Source organism: Vicugna pacos, chromosome 10, assembly GCF_048564905.1.
Source record: "Vicugna pacos chromosome 10, VicPac4, whole genome shotgun sequence".
Taxonomy (NCBI): Eukaryota; Metazoa; Chordata; class Mammalia; order Artiodactyla; family Camelidae; genus Vicugna; species Vicugna pacos.
In genome coordinates, this window is record NC_132996.1 from 65,638,903 (window position 1) to 65,655,561 (window position 16,659).

The following is a 16,659-nucleotide window of genomic DNA, read 5'->3' on the forward strand; positions in this document are numbered from 1 at the left end:
CTTCCATGTTAAGTGTGCTTCGGACCAATTTTGTCAAAATATTCAGCTTGTCAATTTTTGATGCGTTATATTACTTAAGAAATAAGCCGCCCTGCCATCGCTAGCCCTGTGCAGATCCATTTCGGCTGTGGGGTGTGGTCACAGTGGGAAACAGCTCACCAGGAAGCTCCCCAAAACGTGGCTCAGGGCAGGGACAATCATATCAGGAAATTTTCTGTTTGACGTCAGTGTAATGGGTAATGTTTGGAGACGGGTAAGGCCCACCCCCAAGGACCTGGTCTGTACATAAGGAGCGGCTCCTGCCTGCTGCTGTACACCTTCCATCCATCTTCCCTTCTCTGGAGACTGCGGAGCACGGAAGAACCATGAAGTGGCTGTTACTGCTCGGCTTGGTGGCGCTCTCCGAGTGCATCACCCACAAGTGAGTCTGGGGGACACGCTGCCTGGAGAACTGCTTCCAAGGGTCTCCTTTCTCTGCCCTTTTTTTTTTTTAATGGAGATACTGGAGACTGAACCCAGGACCTCATGCATGCCAAGCATGCACTCTACCACTGAGCTATACCCCCTCCCCCCTTCTCTGCCCTTTTGGGGACGGTTAACCGCCCAGGCTCTGCAGTCCAGCCTGGGTGAGGTCCCCAGCTCCAGCACCGGGCCAGGTGACTTTGGGGGACCGCTGACCCCCTCTGCATCCTTGTGCCCCCAAAACAGGAGTATCTCCCCTCTTGCCTTCCTTCTTCCTCTCTTGGGCCAGCTTCCGTCTCCTTCTAGGGCTTTCTCAGCACCCCATAAGCAGGCCCCTGGCCGAGTCACCCCTCTTCCTCCAAATCATCAGTTTGCAACTGCTCCTCCACAGGGTCCCGCTCGTCAAGAAGAAGTCCTTGAGGAAGAACCTGACTGAGCAAGGCAAACTGAAGGACTTCCTGAAGATCCACCCCCACAACCTAGCCAGCAAGTACTTCCCTGTCACCTCAGAGGCCGCCAACTTCCTGGACGAACAGCCCCTTGAGAACTACCTGGATGTGAGTGTGCGGGCAGGCAGTGGGCCGGCTCCAAGGCCTCGGCCAGGAGGAGAGAAGGGAGTCCCAGGGGCCTTGGAAGATGGCCTAGGGCTGTGAGCCCCCTGGCAGTAGTAAGCCAGGGGTCCACTCCCTGGATCTCAGAGGCACAGGGAGGCAGGAAAACTCGCAGTCAGAGCTGCTGCTCTCATTCATTCGTTCATTCCTCCGGTGCTTCCGTATACAGAGCACCTCCCACGTGTCAGGCACGGTGCTGGGCCCGGGGAAGCAGCAGTGAACAAAAGCTCAGGAAGCTCACAGTCTGGTAGGAGAGACAGACAGTAATCAGTGAGCCTCACAGAGCGTAACAAGTACATGTGCGGCAGGTGGCGGGCAGGGACACCTCCCTGGGGCAATGAAGGAAGAGCAGGGGGTCCAGAAGGACAGGTGAAGTTCCCAGAGAGTGGGATGACTTGTGCTAGACCCTGTGACAGTGGGGAACAGAGCACATTTGAGGAAAAGAAGCCAGTGTTCATGTTCAAAGCCCAGTCAGACATACTGGGGGAAATTTTGAGTTTAAGGTCACTTAACAAATATTTCTTTTGGAGGGGGAGGTTAATTAGGTTTATTTATTTAATCTTTTTAATGGAGGTACTAGGGATTGAACCCAGGACCTCATGCATGCTAAGCATGCCCTGTACCACTTGAACTATACCCTCCCCCTTAACAAATATTTCCAAAGCACCTACCATGTACCAGAGCTGGGGAAACAATGGTGACTCAACAAAGATACTGGAGTTTATATTCTGGTGGGGAAGAAAAATAAGAGACCAAGAAATAAGTATGTAAGATAATTCGTGGTAATTATAAGTGTCACAAAGAAAAAATTACTTAATTAGAGTCAGGGGAAGAAGAAGAAGAAGTCAGGGGCAAATTTAGATGAAGTGGTCAGAGGGTCTTTTGGTTGAGTTGACATTTGACTGGAGTTCTGAATGATCAATGTGAAGGAGCCAGCCAGGAAAAGATCTAGAATAAACATTTTCCTAGCACAAGGAAGCGCAAGTGCAAAAGCCCTGGGGTGGGAATGAGCTTGCCATCAAAGAATAGTAAGATCACTGTAGTTGGAACAGAGTTGGTGAGGGAGAAATTGCTTCCACTAAGAATAAAAATTCTGAGGATGCCCTTTCTTAAAATCTGCACCCAGATCTAGGAATAAGAGATCTCAAGGGATTTCTGTTTTGAAGGTGACTTGTTTATCTCTTCACCAACAATTTAATGAAAATACACTCTGCTGGGTGCTGTAAGGTTCCATCCCAAACTGAGGGTGTGCATTTTTGAGAATGGAAAGATTAAGACATACAAGGCAAGAGCTTAGGAAGGGACAGTAGATAATTATTACTGTTTATGGTGCTTAGAAGAGAAAAATCAGAGGGTAACAGGAAAGTAATCAGGGAAGACTTCAAGGAGGAGGGGAGAATAGGCTGGGCCTTAAAGGATGGACTCACTGGATAGAGAGAAAGGCAAGGAAGCCAGCGAAGGGGAAGGCAGGAGATGACTGAGAAGATGACCCAGAGACAGTCCCTGGGGAGACCAGGTCGGTGAGTCCCCAGGCAGTGAGCTGTGCTGTCCCCACCCCGGCAGACAGAGTACTTTGGCACCATCAGCATCGGAACCCCGGCTCAGAACTTCACCGTCATCTTTGACACTGGCTCTTCCAACCTGTGGGTGCCCTCCATCTACTGCTCCAGCTCTGCCTGCAGTGAGTGCCCAGCCTGCCCTGTCCAGGCCCCCAGCACCAACCGACCTGGGAGCCCTGAACACTCAGGGGCCTCAAATTGGTCTGATTGCAAGTCTGCTGGAGTCACTCAGGAATCCACTCAACAGGCATTTACTCAGCACCTACTATTCAGGTGCCCTGGGGGATGAGGCGGTGAATCACATGTGGTCGCAGCCCCTAGGGAGTTCAGGGCCATGGCAGAGGGTATGAAGGTGCAAATCCCCGTGCGCAGCCATGGCCCTGCTCCACTCAGCGTTAGCCTGGGGAGGGAGATGCCAGGGGGACCCTCGAGAAGACCTTCCATCAGTGAGATGTTCCCAACTGGTCCAACCACACAGAAAAAGGAACCGGGGAACGCAGGGATCCAAAGTCTGGGGAAAAGGTTACTTTTCTTCTCTGAAGCCCCACCCAGAACCAAGGCACCCAGCCCCAGGAGGACATCCTGGCCCATGACACTCACTCAGCTTTTGGAGTCTGACAATGTCACATCTTTCCCTTGCAGCCAACCACAACCGCTTCAACCCTGAGGAATCCTCCACCTACCAGGGCACCGACGAGACGCTCTCCATCACCTATGGCACTGGCAGCATGACAGGCATCCTCGGATACGACACTGTCCAGGTGAGCACCCGCTGGCTGGCCTCCTCATTTCACCCAGCCCTGGGGCCAGCTTCCAGGGAACTGGAGGCCACAGTACCCCCTGCCCCCTGGCCCACACTAGAACCAACTTCTTCAAGCAATATGGGTCTCAGTGATCACAAATGTAACCTGACTGGGGCATGCAGGAAGTGGTAGAGATATCACAGACATTTCTAGTGGGGGCAGCAAAGGTACAGGGGTGGGGTGCCTAGAGCTCGAAGCCAGCCTCAGCCCCACCCAAGCTGAATGCTATGGAGGAGGATGGGGAGAAGGTAGAAAAAGGCTCAGTCCTCTATTTGTACCTCTTCTTCCTCCTTCCCACCACCCTGCAGCCGCCTTGAGTCACAAAAGCTCCCCAAGCACACAACCCTACCCCCTACCCCACTTCCAGGGCTCAGCAGGGGTCAAGGGCTCTGATTTGCCCGAGGTCTGCTTTGCATCCGATCTTCAAAAGCACAAACACACGGTGACCATCTGTTCTGCAGCAAATTCTCACCAAGTCGCAGACTGTGGCCATCTGGAGATCAGCATCAGCTGTTCCCTCCAGTGGAATAACAAGCATTCCCAGGGATAATCCCTCTCCACTCCTTCCAGTCTGATGCCCAGAGGCCAAGTCCTACAAGAGAGGAACCGAGGACGCTCTGCGCAGGGCTGGCACCCTGCAGGGTTCAGCCAGCACAAACTGATTGTGAACATCTTGGTTCCCCCGACTCAGGTTGCAGGCATCAGCGACGTCAACCAGATCTTTGGCCTGAGTGAGACAGAGCCTGGCTCCTTCCTGTATTATGCCCCCTTCGATGGCATCCTGGGTCTGGCTTACCCCAGCATCTCCTCCTCCGGGGCCACCCCTGTCTTTGACAACATCTGGGACGAGGGTCTGATTTCCGAAGACCTCTTCTCTGTCTACCTGAGCTCGTAAGTTGGGGCTAAGAGGTCACAGCCCCTGGTCCAGCAGGTGGCTTTTGAGGGCTGGGTGGGATGGAGAGAATCTTGGCCAGCAGGAGATTGGACAGGTTCATGTCTAAGGCTCGAGAGGTATGTCTTTGGAGAGAATGGTGCCCAATACCCCTCTAATGAACCATCTTCATTGGCTTTACTTTACTAGTGAGAGCTTGCCGTACCCAAAGCAAATACCATTAGCTATTTGTTTTCCAGCACCCCTCCCTCCACCCCACCTCCCCTCATCCCGTCCACTATTTCAAGAGTATCCACTTAAAATCAGGGCCAAAATTCAATAGCAAAAAATGAAAAGAAGGTTTGACTGGGATTTAACATCTTGAACAATGAAATTTTTCAATGATGAAAGCAATTTCTTGAATTAGTTAACCCAGTCTAGGATCCACGTATGACTATGAGTTAATTCGAAGAATAAATAAAGAAGAAACCGAGTGTTGATGTTCCTTGAGTAGAGGTTCAGGCCAGACTAGCTGAGGGTGTGTCACTGACTTTGCCGAGACCCACACATCCTTCTCTTTTGAAGCAATGTGTCATGATTGACGTTTTTATTTAGTTATTAACTGTTCTACTGTGATCTCATCGTATCACATGGACTGCCAAGATGTTTACGGGCACCATGGGATAGGATGAACTGAGTGGGGTCACGGGCTGCCTGTGACCAGTTCTTTAGGGATGAATTCCTTTCTGTCATCTACATTTGCTTCCTTATCTAACCTGAAACTGCAGAGATTGAGACAAGGAATATTCCAGTAACAAGGACTCCTGCCATTACAACAGGAGGGTCCCTTTAACCTTTTTTCCTCTGGGCCACTTACTATTCAAGTTGGCTCTTAAACATAATTTGCCTTTAGGGGTACTTAGCTATTTCCCATGAAGCCAGCTAGATCAGAGTTTCTCAGCCTTAGCACTATTGACATTTTGGGACCAGATAATTCCTTGCTGTTGGGGGCTGTCTGGGCGGTGTAGGAGGTTTAGCAGCCTCCCTGGCCTTGACCAACTAGACACCAGGGGCTCCCGCCACCCCCACCCAATCAGGACAATCAATAACATCTTCAGACATTGACAAACCATGAACTTCACTATCAAGGCTTTCAGAGCAGAAGCTGCTGTTCATTCCTCTTGAGGTCCCCATGGTAGCAAAAGTGAATATGTAGTGGAAACCACACACTTTGGAACTAGAAAGATCTGGGTTCTAGTCTTGGTTGGACAACCTGGCTGTGTGACTTTGGGCACGGTGCCTCACCTCTTTGAGCTTGTTTCCTCACTGTAAAGTGGAAATAATAATAGTGACCATGGCATGAGCCTTGGTGTGAGGATTAAGAAATCCTCTTGGTCACACACTCAGCACAGCTCCTGCCACTGGCAAGAACCCAATCAAGAGGGAAGTGCACACAGAAACTCAGATGTACCAGGTCCAAGGGCAGAGGCAGTGATTTCATAGGAACCTGGGCCAGGCCTGCCTGCTGGATTTGGAGGTTCTCCTGGGGATGTGGGGGATGGCTGTGCCTCACTCAGGGGACATAAAAGCTAGTGGTGGATATTCTGGGAGTGTTCATCTACATGAGCTTTCCTGGAGGCTGACATCTTAATTGGATCATTAGCACCAAGACCTAGCCCCACCCAACAGCCTGTAGGGAAGCCTCAGGCCAAACAACACACAGGGTGGGAGCACAGCCCCACCCATCAGCAGACCTCCTGAGCCACTAGACACTGGTGGGCCCTACCCACCAGAGGCCCAGGACCAAGCTTCCCCCAGCAGTGGGCAGGCACTGGCTCCACTTGCCAGGAAACCTGCATAAGCCTCTAGTCTAGCCTCATCCACCAGGGGCAGATGCTAGAACTAAGAAAACAATAACCTCAAAGCCTGTGGAAGGAATCCACAAACACGTAGATATGAGGCGGCAAAGGAATATCTCCCAGGCCGAGGCACAAGATCAGATCCCAGAAGAAGAAATAAGTGATGAGGAGATAGGCAATTTATCTGAAAAAGAGTTTAAAGTAATGATAGCCAAGATGTTCAGAGAACTCAAGAGGAGTATAGATGCACAGAGTGAAGTTTTTAGCAAAGAGTTGGAAAATATAAAAAATACCCAAACAGAGTTGAAGAATAAGATCACTGAAATGAAGCACACACTAGAAGGAACCAAGAATAGACTAAATGAGGCAGAAGAAAAGATCAGTGAGCTAGAAGACAGATTAGTGGAAATCACTACTTCAGAACAGAAAACAGAAAAAAGAATGAAAAGGAATGAGGGTAGTTTAAGAGAACTCTGGGACAACATGAACTGCTCTAATATTCACATTATAGGGGTCCCAGAAAGAGAGAAGAGAGAGGAAGGACCTGAGAAAACTTTTGGAGAGATAATCACTGAAAACCTCCCCAACTTGGGAAAGGAAACAGTCACCCAAGTCCGGGAAGCGCAGAGTACCACACAGGATCAACCCAAAGAGGAACACACCAAGGCACACAGTCATCAAACTGCCAGCAATTAAGGCTAAGGAGAAAATATTAAAATTAGCAAGAGAAAAACAACAAATAACATACAAGGGACTCCTATAAGGTTATCAGCTGATTTTTCTGCAGAAACTACAGGCCAGAAGGGAGTGGCACGGTATGTTTAAAGTGATGAAAGGGGAAAATTTACAACCAAGAATACTCTATCCAGCAAGGCTCTCGTTCAGACTTGATGGAGAAATCAAAAGCTTCACAGATAAACAAAAGTTAAAAGATTTCAACATGTCCAAACTAGCTTTACAACAAATGTTAAAAGACCTTCTCTAGTCATCAAACCATAAGAAAAGAGAACAAAAAGAAGGAAAAAAAAAAAGAGACCTATGAAAGATTGCTTTGGCTGTTCGGGGTCTTTTGTGGTTCCTTATAAATTTTGGAATTGTTTGTTCTAGCTCTGTGAGGAATGTCAGGAGTATTTTGATGAGGGTTGCATTGGATCTGTGGATTGCTTTGGGTAGTGTGGCCATTTTTATAGTGTTGATTCTTCCAATCCAAGAGCACAAGAAATCTTTCTATTTCTTTGTGTCAGAGTTTGTTTTCAGAGTTTAGGTAACCTCATTTACTTCTAGGTATTTTGTTGTTTTTGATGTAATGGAAATGTCTCTGCCAGTTATAAAATTATAGTTTTTGAAGTGAAAAAGAAAAAGTGAATGAAGGGCTGCAAATGGCAAAATATTCTTCTTTTTTATGGGTGAGTTGTATTCCATTACATATATAAGTATATGTATGCTGCATCTTCATTATCTATTCAACTATTGATGTGCACTTAGGATGCTTCCATATCTTGGGAATTATAAATAATATTGCTGTTAATAGCAGGGTATATGTATCTTTTTGAATTAATTCTTATTTTGTGGTTGGCTTTATTCCTTTGATAACTATGTAAGTTTAAAAAGCTAAAGCTCTAAACGTTCTTAGAAACAATGAACAGTACATATATGTAAATTAATAATATATGTACAGTAAAAAAAAATGATCTACCAAGCCATGAAAGACATGGAAGAAACTTAAAAGACATTACTAAATGAAAGAAGCCAGTCTGAAAAGGCTACAAACTGTACAATTCCAACCAAACAACATCCTGGAAAAGGCACAGCTATAGAAACAATAAAAAAATCATGGTTTCCAAGGGTTTGGGGAGAGGGAGGGAGGGAGGAATGAATAGATGGAACACAAGGGATTTTTAGGGCATTGAAATTATTCTGTATGATACTATAATGGTGGCTACATGTCATTATGCATTTGTCAAAGCCCACAGAATGTACAACATCAAGACTGAACCCTAATGTAAACCATGGACTTCAGCTGATAATAATGTGTCCATGTTGGTTCATTGATTGTACCAAATGTGCCACACTGATGAGGGGTGTTGAGGGTAGGGGAGTATATTTGTGTGGGTGGGGAGGGCTGTGTGTGAACTCTCTATATTTTCTGCTCAGTTCTGTTGTGAAACTGAAACTGCTCTAAAAGAATATAGTCTGTTTTTTTTTTAAAAAATAAAGGAACCAAATCAAGAATAGCTCTTAGAAGAGAACTTCTAAAAAATAAAGAAAAAGAAAAAGAAGAAGGAAAGAAAAAGAAAAAAAAAAGACTGGCTCTTAGCATGCTCATAGCTTATGTTCAGGTGAATGAGTGAATGAAGGAATGACTACCTGTCTTCCCCTCCACTTTCCACAGCAATGACGAGAGTGGAAGCGTGGTGATATTTGGTGGCATCGATTCTTCTTACTACACAGGAAGCCTCAACTGGGTGCCTGTTTCTGTTGAGGGTTACTGGCAGATCACCGTGGACAGGTGAGGTCACTGAGGACTGGTAATATCCTGGCGTGAGCCCAGATCCCACTTCTTTACAGACTCGTAGTAAACTCAGCATTCCAGGATTCCCCTGGAACAGCCAGAACAGGGAAATATGCTCCAGGAGGAGAAGGTGAAAGCTGGCTGAGCCAGAGAAACCCAGGGAAGGGCACCTCACCGGAGGAAGCGTGCTGTCCGGGACCCTCAGACATTCTGCAAGGATGAGACAGCCACTTTCCTTCTGGGCAAGGAGGCAGGACCATCTACCAGCATCCCTGGGAAGTGGAGGACCCCCTGTCTGCACATCTCAGCATTTAGGGGGCCTGTGACTTTTGGCCTAGGGTTAGGGTGAAATGGCTGAGACGCTGTTTCAGGTCATTCCCTCCCACCTTCCCCTTTAGAGCCTGTCTGTCCCCTAAGCCGCCTCACTCTCCAGCTGTTCTGCCCCCAGCCGGCTGGCTAGGGTGACACATTGCCCAGGTTTGGCCAGGAGTGAGCAGTTTCCTGGGATGCCAGCCTTTCACTACTAAAACCAAGACGGTCCTGGGCAAACCAGGGCACACTGGTTCCCTTCCATCTACCCATGAGAAATCCTCATCAGTTTCTCGAACCCCCGCCCCTGCTGCCCTAGTCTTCATCACTCCCTACCCTCCACCCCCTCTGCCTGTGATGTCCTCCTCCAGCTCTTCGCCTCCCTAGCAACCTCTGGGGGTGTCTGCATTCCTGAGAAGCCCTCCCTGGTTGCTCCCTACCACCACTCTCACCCTGGTTTGTGTTCCCGTTCCCCTGCCATGTGCCCCACTCATCCTGCTGTTCCTCGATCATAACTTCTTTTTCCAGATAGAGTGTGAACTCCCTGAACCCAGAAACTGCAGCCCCCTTGTTTGGCTTTGCATCTCCAGTGCCTAGTGCAGAGTAGGCACTCAGTACATCTCTGTTGAGTACATGATGCCTAGAATAAATGCGTGAACAAGAGCAGCTGAAATGTTAGACACTGGCCAATGGATGGGGAAGAGGGACCCTCTGGGGTCACCTAGTTCTTCCTTGGGGAGACATACCCTCTAGGGGCTCAGGGAACCCTGACTTGCATCTCGTTCTCAGCATCACCATGGAAGGAGAGTCCATCGCTTGCAGCAGTGGCTGCCAGGCCATTGTTGACACCGGCACCTCTCTGCTGGCCGGCCCAACTGACGCCATTTCTAACATCCAGAGCTACATCGGAGCCAGTGAGGACGCATACGGTGATGTAAGTCCAGCCCTGTCTGCCCTGTTCTCGACCCAAGCAGTGGGGCTGCCGCAGGAGGACTGAAAGCCCTTCTAACCCTTGTTCTTTCCAGATGGTGGTCAGCTGCTTCTCCATCAGCAGCCTGCCCGACATCGTCTTCACCATCAACGGCGTCCAGTACCCTCTGTCCGCCAGTGCCTACATCCTGGAGGTAAGGGGGCTCAGGACCTCCTACCTAGGTGTGTCCGCACAGGATGTGGCTGCATACATACCCTACTTTGCTCAAGGGAAAGTGCACTTCCACAAGCTGATGCTGACAACTGCTCTGGACAACCTCCGGAAAGAAAGAATACGTGGAAAATAACTGCCTGAATGAGACTTTGGATGCAGCACCCCCTGGGAGTGGGGCTGGGGTGGGGAGTGAAGCAAACGCTGAAGATGTGGCAAGAGGATTTCTAGTTGGACTCCTGAGTCCATGCTCTGGGACTCTCTCACTAGCCCGTGGATTCTGAACAAGTGGCAACCTCCCTCAGCCTCAGTTTCCTTGTCTAAAAGCTGGAGCTTTCCTCATGCTCAGGGTGAGGTTAGGGTAATCACATGAGGCTGACCACATCAAAGGACAAAGGGTTGGGCAAATGGAAATCACACCCTCCAGAGGGTCAGGGCTTCTGATGCTCTTACTGTCTCTACCAAGCCACACATCCTTAGTCCGATGAGCTACGGGAACTCTGCCTTCCACTGTAATGCCGGGTGGAAAACTAGTTTTGCCCAATGAGTCAATGTTATTCAGCAAGAAAATCGGATACCCAGGCCCCTCCCCCAGCGATGCTGATCAATTAGGAGGGGGTAGGGCCTGAACCCTGGTTGTGGGGGGCGGGGTGCAGGCATCAAAGCACCCCAGGTCATTCTAATAGGCAGCCAAGTTTGCTGGCCCAGTGACTTAGTGAACAGAAAGGACCACAAGCTGATCTGCTTTGCCACTGGACGGAGTCAGAATAATGAGAAAAGGCTGCATCACCCGCACTTCCAAAATCCTTCCCGGCAGCTGAGTTCTCCCTAAACCCCTCAGCTCTGATGCTGATGTCAGGATTCGTGCATCTGCCAGAAACACTGGATAATGTCTAGTAATCCCTGGAAACCAAGAGTGCAGCGAGCAGCCTGTACAGACAGATCCCAGGCCGGCAAGGTCCTCCTTGCACGTGCCTTGCTTATTCCCCAGCGCCTGTCACTGCTGGGTCTGTGTCCTAGCTCCAGTCTTATTCTCCTTTTCTTTCTCCAGAGCGACGACAGCTGCACCAGCGGCTTCGAGGGCATGGACCTCTCCAGCTCCGAAGAGCTCTGGATCCTGGGTGACGTCTTCATCCGCCAGTACTTCACCGTCTTCGACAGGGCAAACAACCAGGTCGGCCTGGCTGCCGTGGCCTAAGCCTGAGTCTTTCCGGCCACTTCCCAGGGAGATCCAGCCCCAGTTCTGTGCCCGCTCTGAGCTGTAGACAATTCTCCTGATTGTTTTTTCCTATGGGATTGGGGAGGTGGACTCTTGGCCCTGTTTCCTGTCACACCGATAATGTAGAATAAATTATAACCTCCTGAAAAATGCTTTGTGGGGTTGCTTCTTTTCATCAGTGTCTCCTTCACGTCACCGGAGGAAGATGGACGGGCCTTGGCTGGTCTGACTGGGAGCATCATTCATATAAAAACTTGGGGACCAGAAATGCCAGGCCCGTTGCCTCCTCGTAGAATCGAGCACTTGACTTTTTGGTTGAGAGAGTAACTTATTTTTCCCAAAGCCAGAAATTGATCATGAGCAAAGGAAAGAGGTCAAGGAGAGGTAGCCACTGATGGTGACATTCCTGAGTAGGCCAGGTAGGGCAATGTTGTCCATAAGATGTGGGCTGGAGAGGTGACAGAAGCTGACACCCCCAAATCTACCAGGCTGCTCCGTAATGAGCTGATTGATGCAGAACCCCTCAACACTCTGGGGGCAAGACACTGAGCTGATCTGTTTCCCATCAGTGATTTAAAGAGGATGGTTTTCTGATCCCTGAGGAGAGATTGTTGAAAGGGAACTGAGCAGGCCTCTAGCAAATCTGCCCTAGAAAGGCAGACAGGAAATATCCAGAGCAGCATTTCTCAGAATGGGTTTTCGTAGCAAAATGTTCAACGAAAAACAAAGTTTCAAAATAAGTATGAAACATGCTACATTCTAGGCCCTTCGTGGAGGTTCACAAGGCGCCGTTCCCAATCAAAGTCTCTGAGAAGTCCTGTCGCAAAGTGGTCTGTTTCACTTTGACTCAGCTCAGCTTAATCCCAGTTCCTCTTTTGCTGATAAACCTATTCCAGTCCTGTGCTCCTCAGCACGCATGTTGCAAAAATTCCCATAGCTCCCGCCTCGGCTGGCTTCCAGGCTGTCCACTGGAGACACCAGCCCGAGGGCTGGAGCTGGGTCTCCCTGCTGATGGGGACTGACTTTGGGGGGCCCAGAACAAGATGACTTTGGAAACTTGTCACATCATTCCCCAATTTGTAATTTATTGCATAAATACAAGATGTTGGGATCGAGGAATGGGTGGGGTGAACTCTCGCACCCAGTGCCCCAGGTCTCCCCAGAGTCACTTCGACCCTTTCCAGCCCATTTTCTACCAGCTGTACAATCTTTTTGAAACATCAGTTTGATCACACCCCTCCCTTACTGAAAACTTTCATTAATGCCTTGCCATTGCACTTGGAATAAGACAATAAATCTTTGGCGTGTCTTCCAGGCCCTGTACACTCTGGTCACCACATACCTTTCCTGCCTCACCTTGATCCCACTCACCCTGAGCTCCTGCAACCCTGGCCTTTGTCCACCTCCACAAATACCCAAGCTCCTCCCCACCTCCAGAACTTTGCACACACTGTTCCCTTGGCCTGGGCTGCTGTTTCCTTTTTCTTGACCCGCTAACCCCTAGCATCCTGCAGATCTCAGCTTACGCATCCTTCCCTGCAAAGCCCTCCCGGACCACCCTCTCACCAAGCCCGGCCCTCCTTCCATTTATGGCACTGGACACAGCTGGTGATCTGGCATTTATGGGAGGGTTTGTGTCAGATCGACCAGGACAGAGACTGGAATCATTTAACTGTTGAAGTCCCAGCAGCAAGAGCTGGGCCTGGCACATTGTAGGTGCTTGATGACTGAGTGATGAATTCGGGATGACTTTTTAAAAGGAAACAAATAGGATAAGATGAGAGCGTGGATCTGATTTGATAGAGGCCATGCATGAGACCAGAGAGGGCTCCACTCTCACCCCTAACCAGTATTCTGTCCTAGTCATGTTTGGTCATGAGACAAACAGGTGGCTTCTCAGGTGCCTGGGGATGAGTTTCACCGTGTCATGGCTCCTCTGCTGTGTTTGTGTTTCTGCTGTTTCCATGCCCCAGCAAGCACCTCCCATGCCCCAGGCAGTATGCTAAGCTCCAGGGATGCAGCCGGTTCTCCCTGGACCCACCTTTTCTCCTGCCCCTGGCCCGAAACTTCCCGCCTCTCAGTGCCGGCAGCTGCAGCTCAGCCTCTCCCTCCCAGCCCTGCTTCCGCTCCCTCACCCTGGGATTCCTGAATCCAGACAGAATCTAAAAAGTCTTCCCATTAGACAGATCATTTGTACTAGAAAACTCCCTGCTAACATGTCTGATCTGACACTTTGCTCTGCAAGATAAGATGGATTCACATTCCTTTTCCCCATTCGTCTTTCCCCATTTCCTCAGGGCCTCAGGGCTCTAAACTCAGCTCAATCCATCCTTTCCACTCACACTTGTCCGGACATGTTATTTTCATTTCACAGGTCTCTGCCCCACTCATCAGGGGAACCCTGGCCCTCCCGAGAGCGGATTCCTGCACACCACTGGTAGGAGCATCCGTTCGTATAGTCCCTAAGGAGTGCCGTTTGGCACTATCCATCAAAATTAGAAATGCGTATACCTTTTGGCCCACTAACTTCACTTCTGGGAATTTATCTTAAAGACAGACTTGCACACGTGCAAAATGATTTAAGTCTGAGGTTATTCTTTGTAGCATCTTTCGTAAGAGCAAGATTTGAGACGACCCAAATGTTCCCCCCACCTCCCCCCAGGGATGGTTGTATGACTTCGGCTGTGTGCACACAGGAGCCACTCCGCAGCTGTACAAAGCAAAGAAAGGAGTACATTCGCTAGGGACTGGGGAGCAAAGATCTTGAGAAGAGACTGTCAGGTGAAAAAAGCACAGACAAACAAAAGCAGGTGACAACAGGGCCTACACCAGCCTATCTTTAGATTATAAAGAAAATAAGATTCACGTGCACATACATAAAGGAACGAAGAAAAGACACCCGAGAACCAGGCACCGTAGAAGTGGGTTGTGGGAGAGGATACGGGGTAGGCGTGGGAATGGGGACACTCTTCACCGAATACAACTTAATATATTTTTATTTCTAATGATGTAGATGTACTACACAGTCAAAATAAGTTAATGAAAGGCATTTTTATATATATTATTTTTATTTTTAATTTATATATTTAAAACTTTTTATTTTAATTTTTGGGGGAGAGGAGGCAAGTAGGTTTTTTTTTTCTAACAGTACTGGGGATCGAACCCAGGACCTTGTGCATGCTAAGCACACACTCTCCCTCTGGGCTATGCTCTCCCCAATGAAAGGTATTTTTAAACCTCTGAAAGTGTTTCCTCATTCCAAATATACTGTGGTTTATCCTCAAGCTGGTTTGTCTAATAAACTCCAAAAGCAGGTCTCTAGAACCAGGTGTGAGCATCTGGCCTTCAGGAACTCCCTGGCTCCAGTGAAACAGACACTGTGGAATGGGCTTCTGGCCCACCCTCCCCATCCCCCCGCACTTCTCAGAACCCTAAATGGGGGCTCCTAGGTAGGGAAAAATGCAGGGTGTGCTCACCCAAGAACACCCCCCCCCCTCCACTGGCTTATTGGAGCCCAGGCTGCTGAGAATTCAGACCAGCTCATCCACTCGTTAAAAGTACTATGTACCCACCTCGGGCCTCGAAGGTACTGACCTCCTGGTGCCAGCCAGCCCTGGGCAGGGGGAGTCATACTGGGGCTCACTGTGGGCAGAATATGCTCCAAGTCAGGTCCCACAGGGGCCTCCCAACATGTCACAATGACCCTGCCTGCCCATGGTTGGGGGGAGACAGCTCAGAGCCCCCCAGGGGTCCTGAGAAGGGACTGTGCTGACCACAGTGTGAGGTGGTGAGAGCCCTGGCCCAGCTTGGGGTGCTCTGTAGACAGCTCCTGCACCTCCTGCCCTGGGGCCTTCTTATGCCCTTGGGTGGGGCCAGCTGGATGTGCTGGAGAGCCCACTGCCCAGGAGCAAGAGAGGGACCAGAGCAGCTTTCTCAGGCCTTCGGCAGACAATTCTGAAGTGTGTGCTACATGATCTCCCAGGATGTCCACAGAAGGACCAGATGCCAATTGCCCACAGCAGTGCCCTTTAACAAAACCTGATGAGCCTTCTTCCCTTCTCCGTCTCCCTTCCCTTCTCCATCTCCCTTCCCCTTCCCTCACCCTGCTCCCTGGGATCACCTCCCGGGGCAGCGGCTCTCATCCAAATCCCTCTCTCCAGATCTGCTCCTGGGGTGCTCAAACTAAGATAAGGTGGTCACAGCACCTTCACCTAAACTGCAGCCATCAACTGTCTCTCTGAAACTCCAACAGAACAACCCAACCAAATGCAACGTGAAGGGGAAAAACCCAGACTAGGAGTCAGACTAAGCTGTGCAAACTTAGGACACTCTCCTAACCTCCCTAGGCTTCTGTGGTCTCAGCCATAAGCATGCGGGGTTGGGGGCGGGAGCTGGGTGGTCCCAGATAAGCATGTCCTTATACTTGGTCTAACCTGGGGAAGTGTTTACAGCTGTCCTCTAGCCCCCCCACACCCCAGCCCTTTTTTAATGTTCAGAATGAATGCCGTTTACTTGAGTTCTATGGAGAGGGGAGACTAGACTAGTATATACAACTTGAATTGCACACTTTATGGAATTGAGGGATAACGATGAAAATTGGCACTGGCTTTCAGCCACTACCAGGGTGACAGCTGGCTTGTTTGAGAAGCTGCAGCATGGAGGCAGCCAGCGTGCTACACTTTCATCCTGAAATCAGACCCCAGACGGCATCGTGTAGCCAGGCAGGCTGTACAGGGTCCCAAGCACAAGCCAACAAGACGTACGCAGTCTGTATCGCACGCCACCGTCCCATCTCCACGAGGTAGGACTGCTGATAATACAGATGAGGGAGCTGAGACCTAAGGGCCCACAGGACCCCAGACCTCACTCAACCACACCCTTGGTATCTTACCAGACAAGATGGTCTCTAAGTCCTTTGCAGCTCTGAAGCCTTTCGTTTCCATGCTCCTAATTCCAGATTCATTGTTCTCACCATCATGCTCAGATTAGGAGCCCTCACTGCACTAGCATCCGGGCTGGATACCCTGGATGGCCTTCGCCGCCAGTAGCCACCACAGACACCACCCGGGGAGACACAGTGAGCAGCAGGGCAGAGAAGGGCCAGCGTAGGAAGGTGTGGGTGCAGCTCATCCTGCAGCCCCCTTGGATTTCAGTAGTAGCAAGTTGGTGACTTGGTGACAGCACAGTTCTCTGTCTTCCATCCCCATCTCATGTCCCCCATCAGTGTTAGCACTGTCCTCTTTCCACCTGTCATGGAAACTGGGCCGCAGCGACCAGATGCCCCCCTTCAGGACTGACATGTTTTCTCCCTCA

At 49.7% G+C, this 16,659-nt stretch overlaps 1 protein-coding gene across 1 annotated transcript; it reads left to right on the forward strand.

Annotated features, from left to right (window-relative positions):
* The first annotated feature begins 365 nt into the window (after positions 1-365).
* LOC102526083 (pepsin A-like) lies at positions 366-11,368 on the forward strand. The gene is made up of 9 exons (XM_006214886.3): positions 366-421; positions 854-1,019; positions 2,637-2,754; positions 3,275-3,393; positions 4,127-4,326; positions 8,558-8,674; positions 9,776-9,920; positions 10,012-10,110; positions 11,179-11,368. Exons 1-9 carry the CDS (start codon positions 366-368, stop codon positions 11,323-11,325), a joined length of 1,167 nt encoding a protein of 388 aa, XP_006214948.1. The 3' UTR covers positions 11,326-11,368.
* The last annotated feature ends 5,291 nt before the right edge of the window (positions 11,369-16,659 follow it).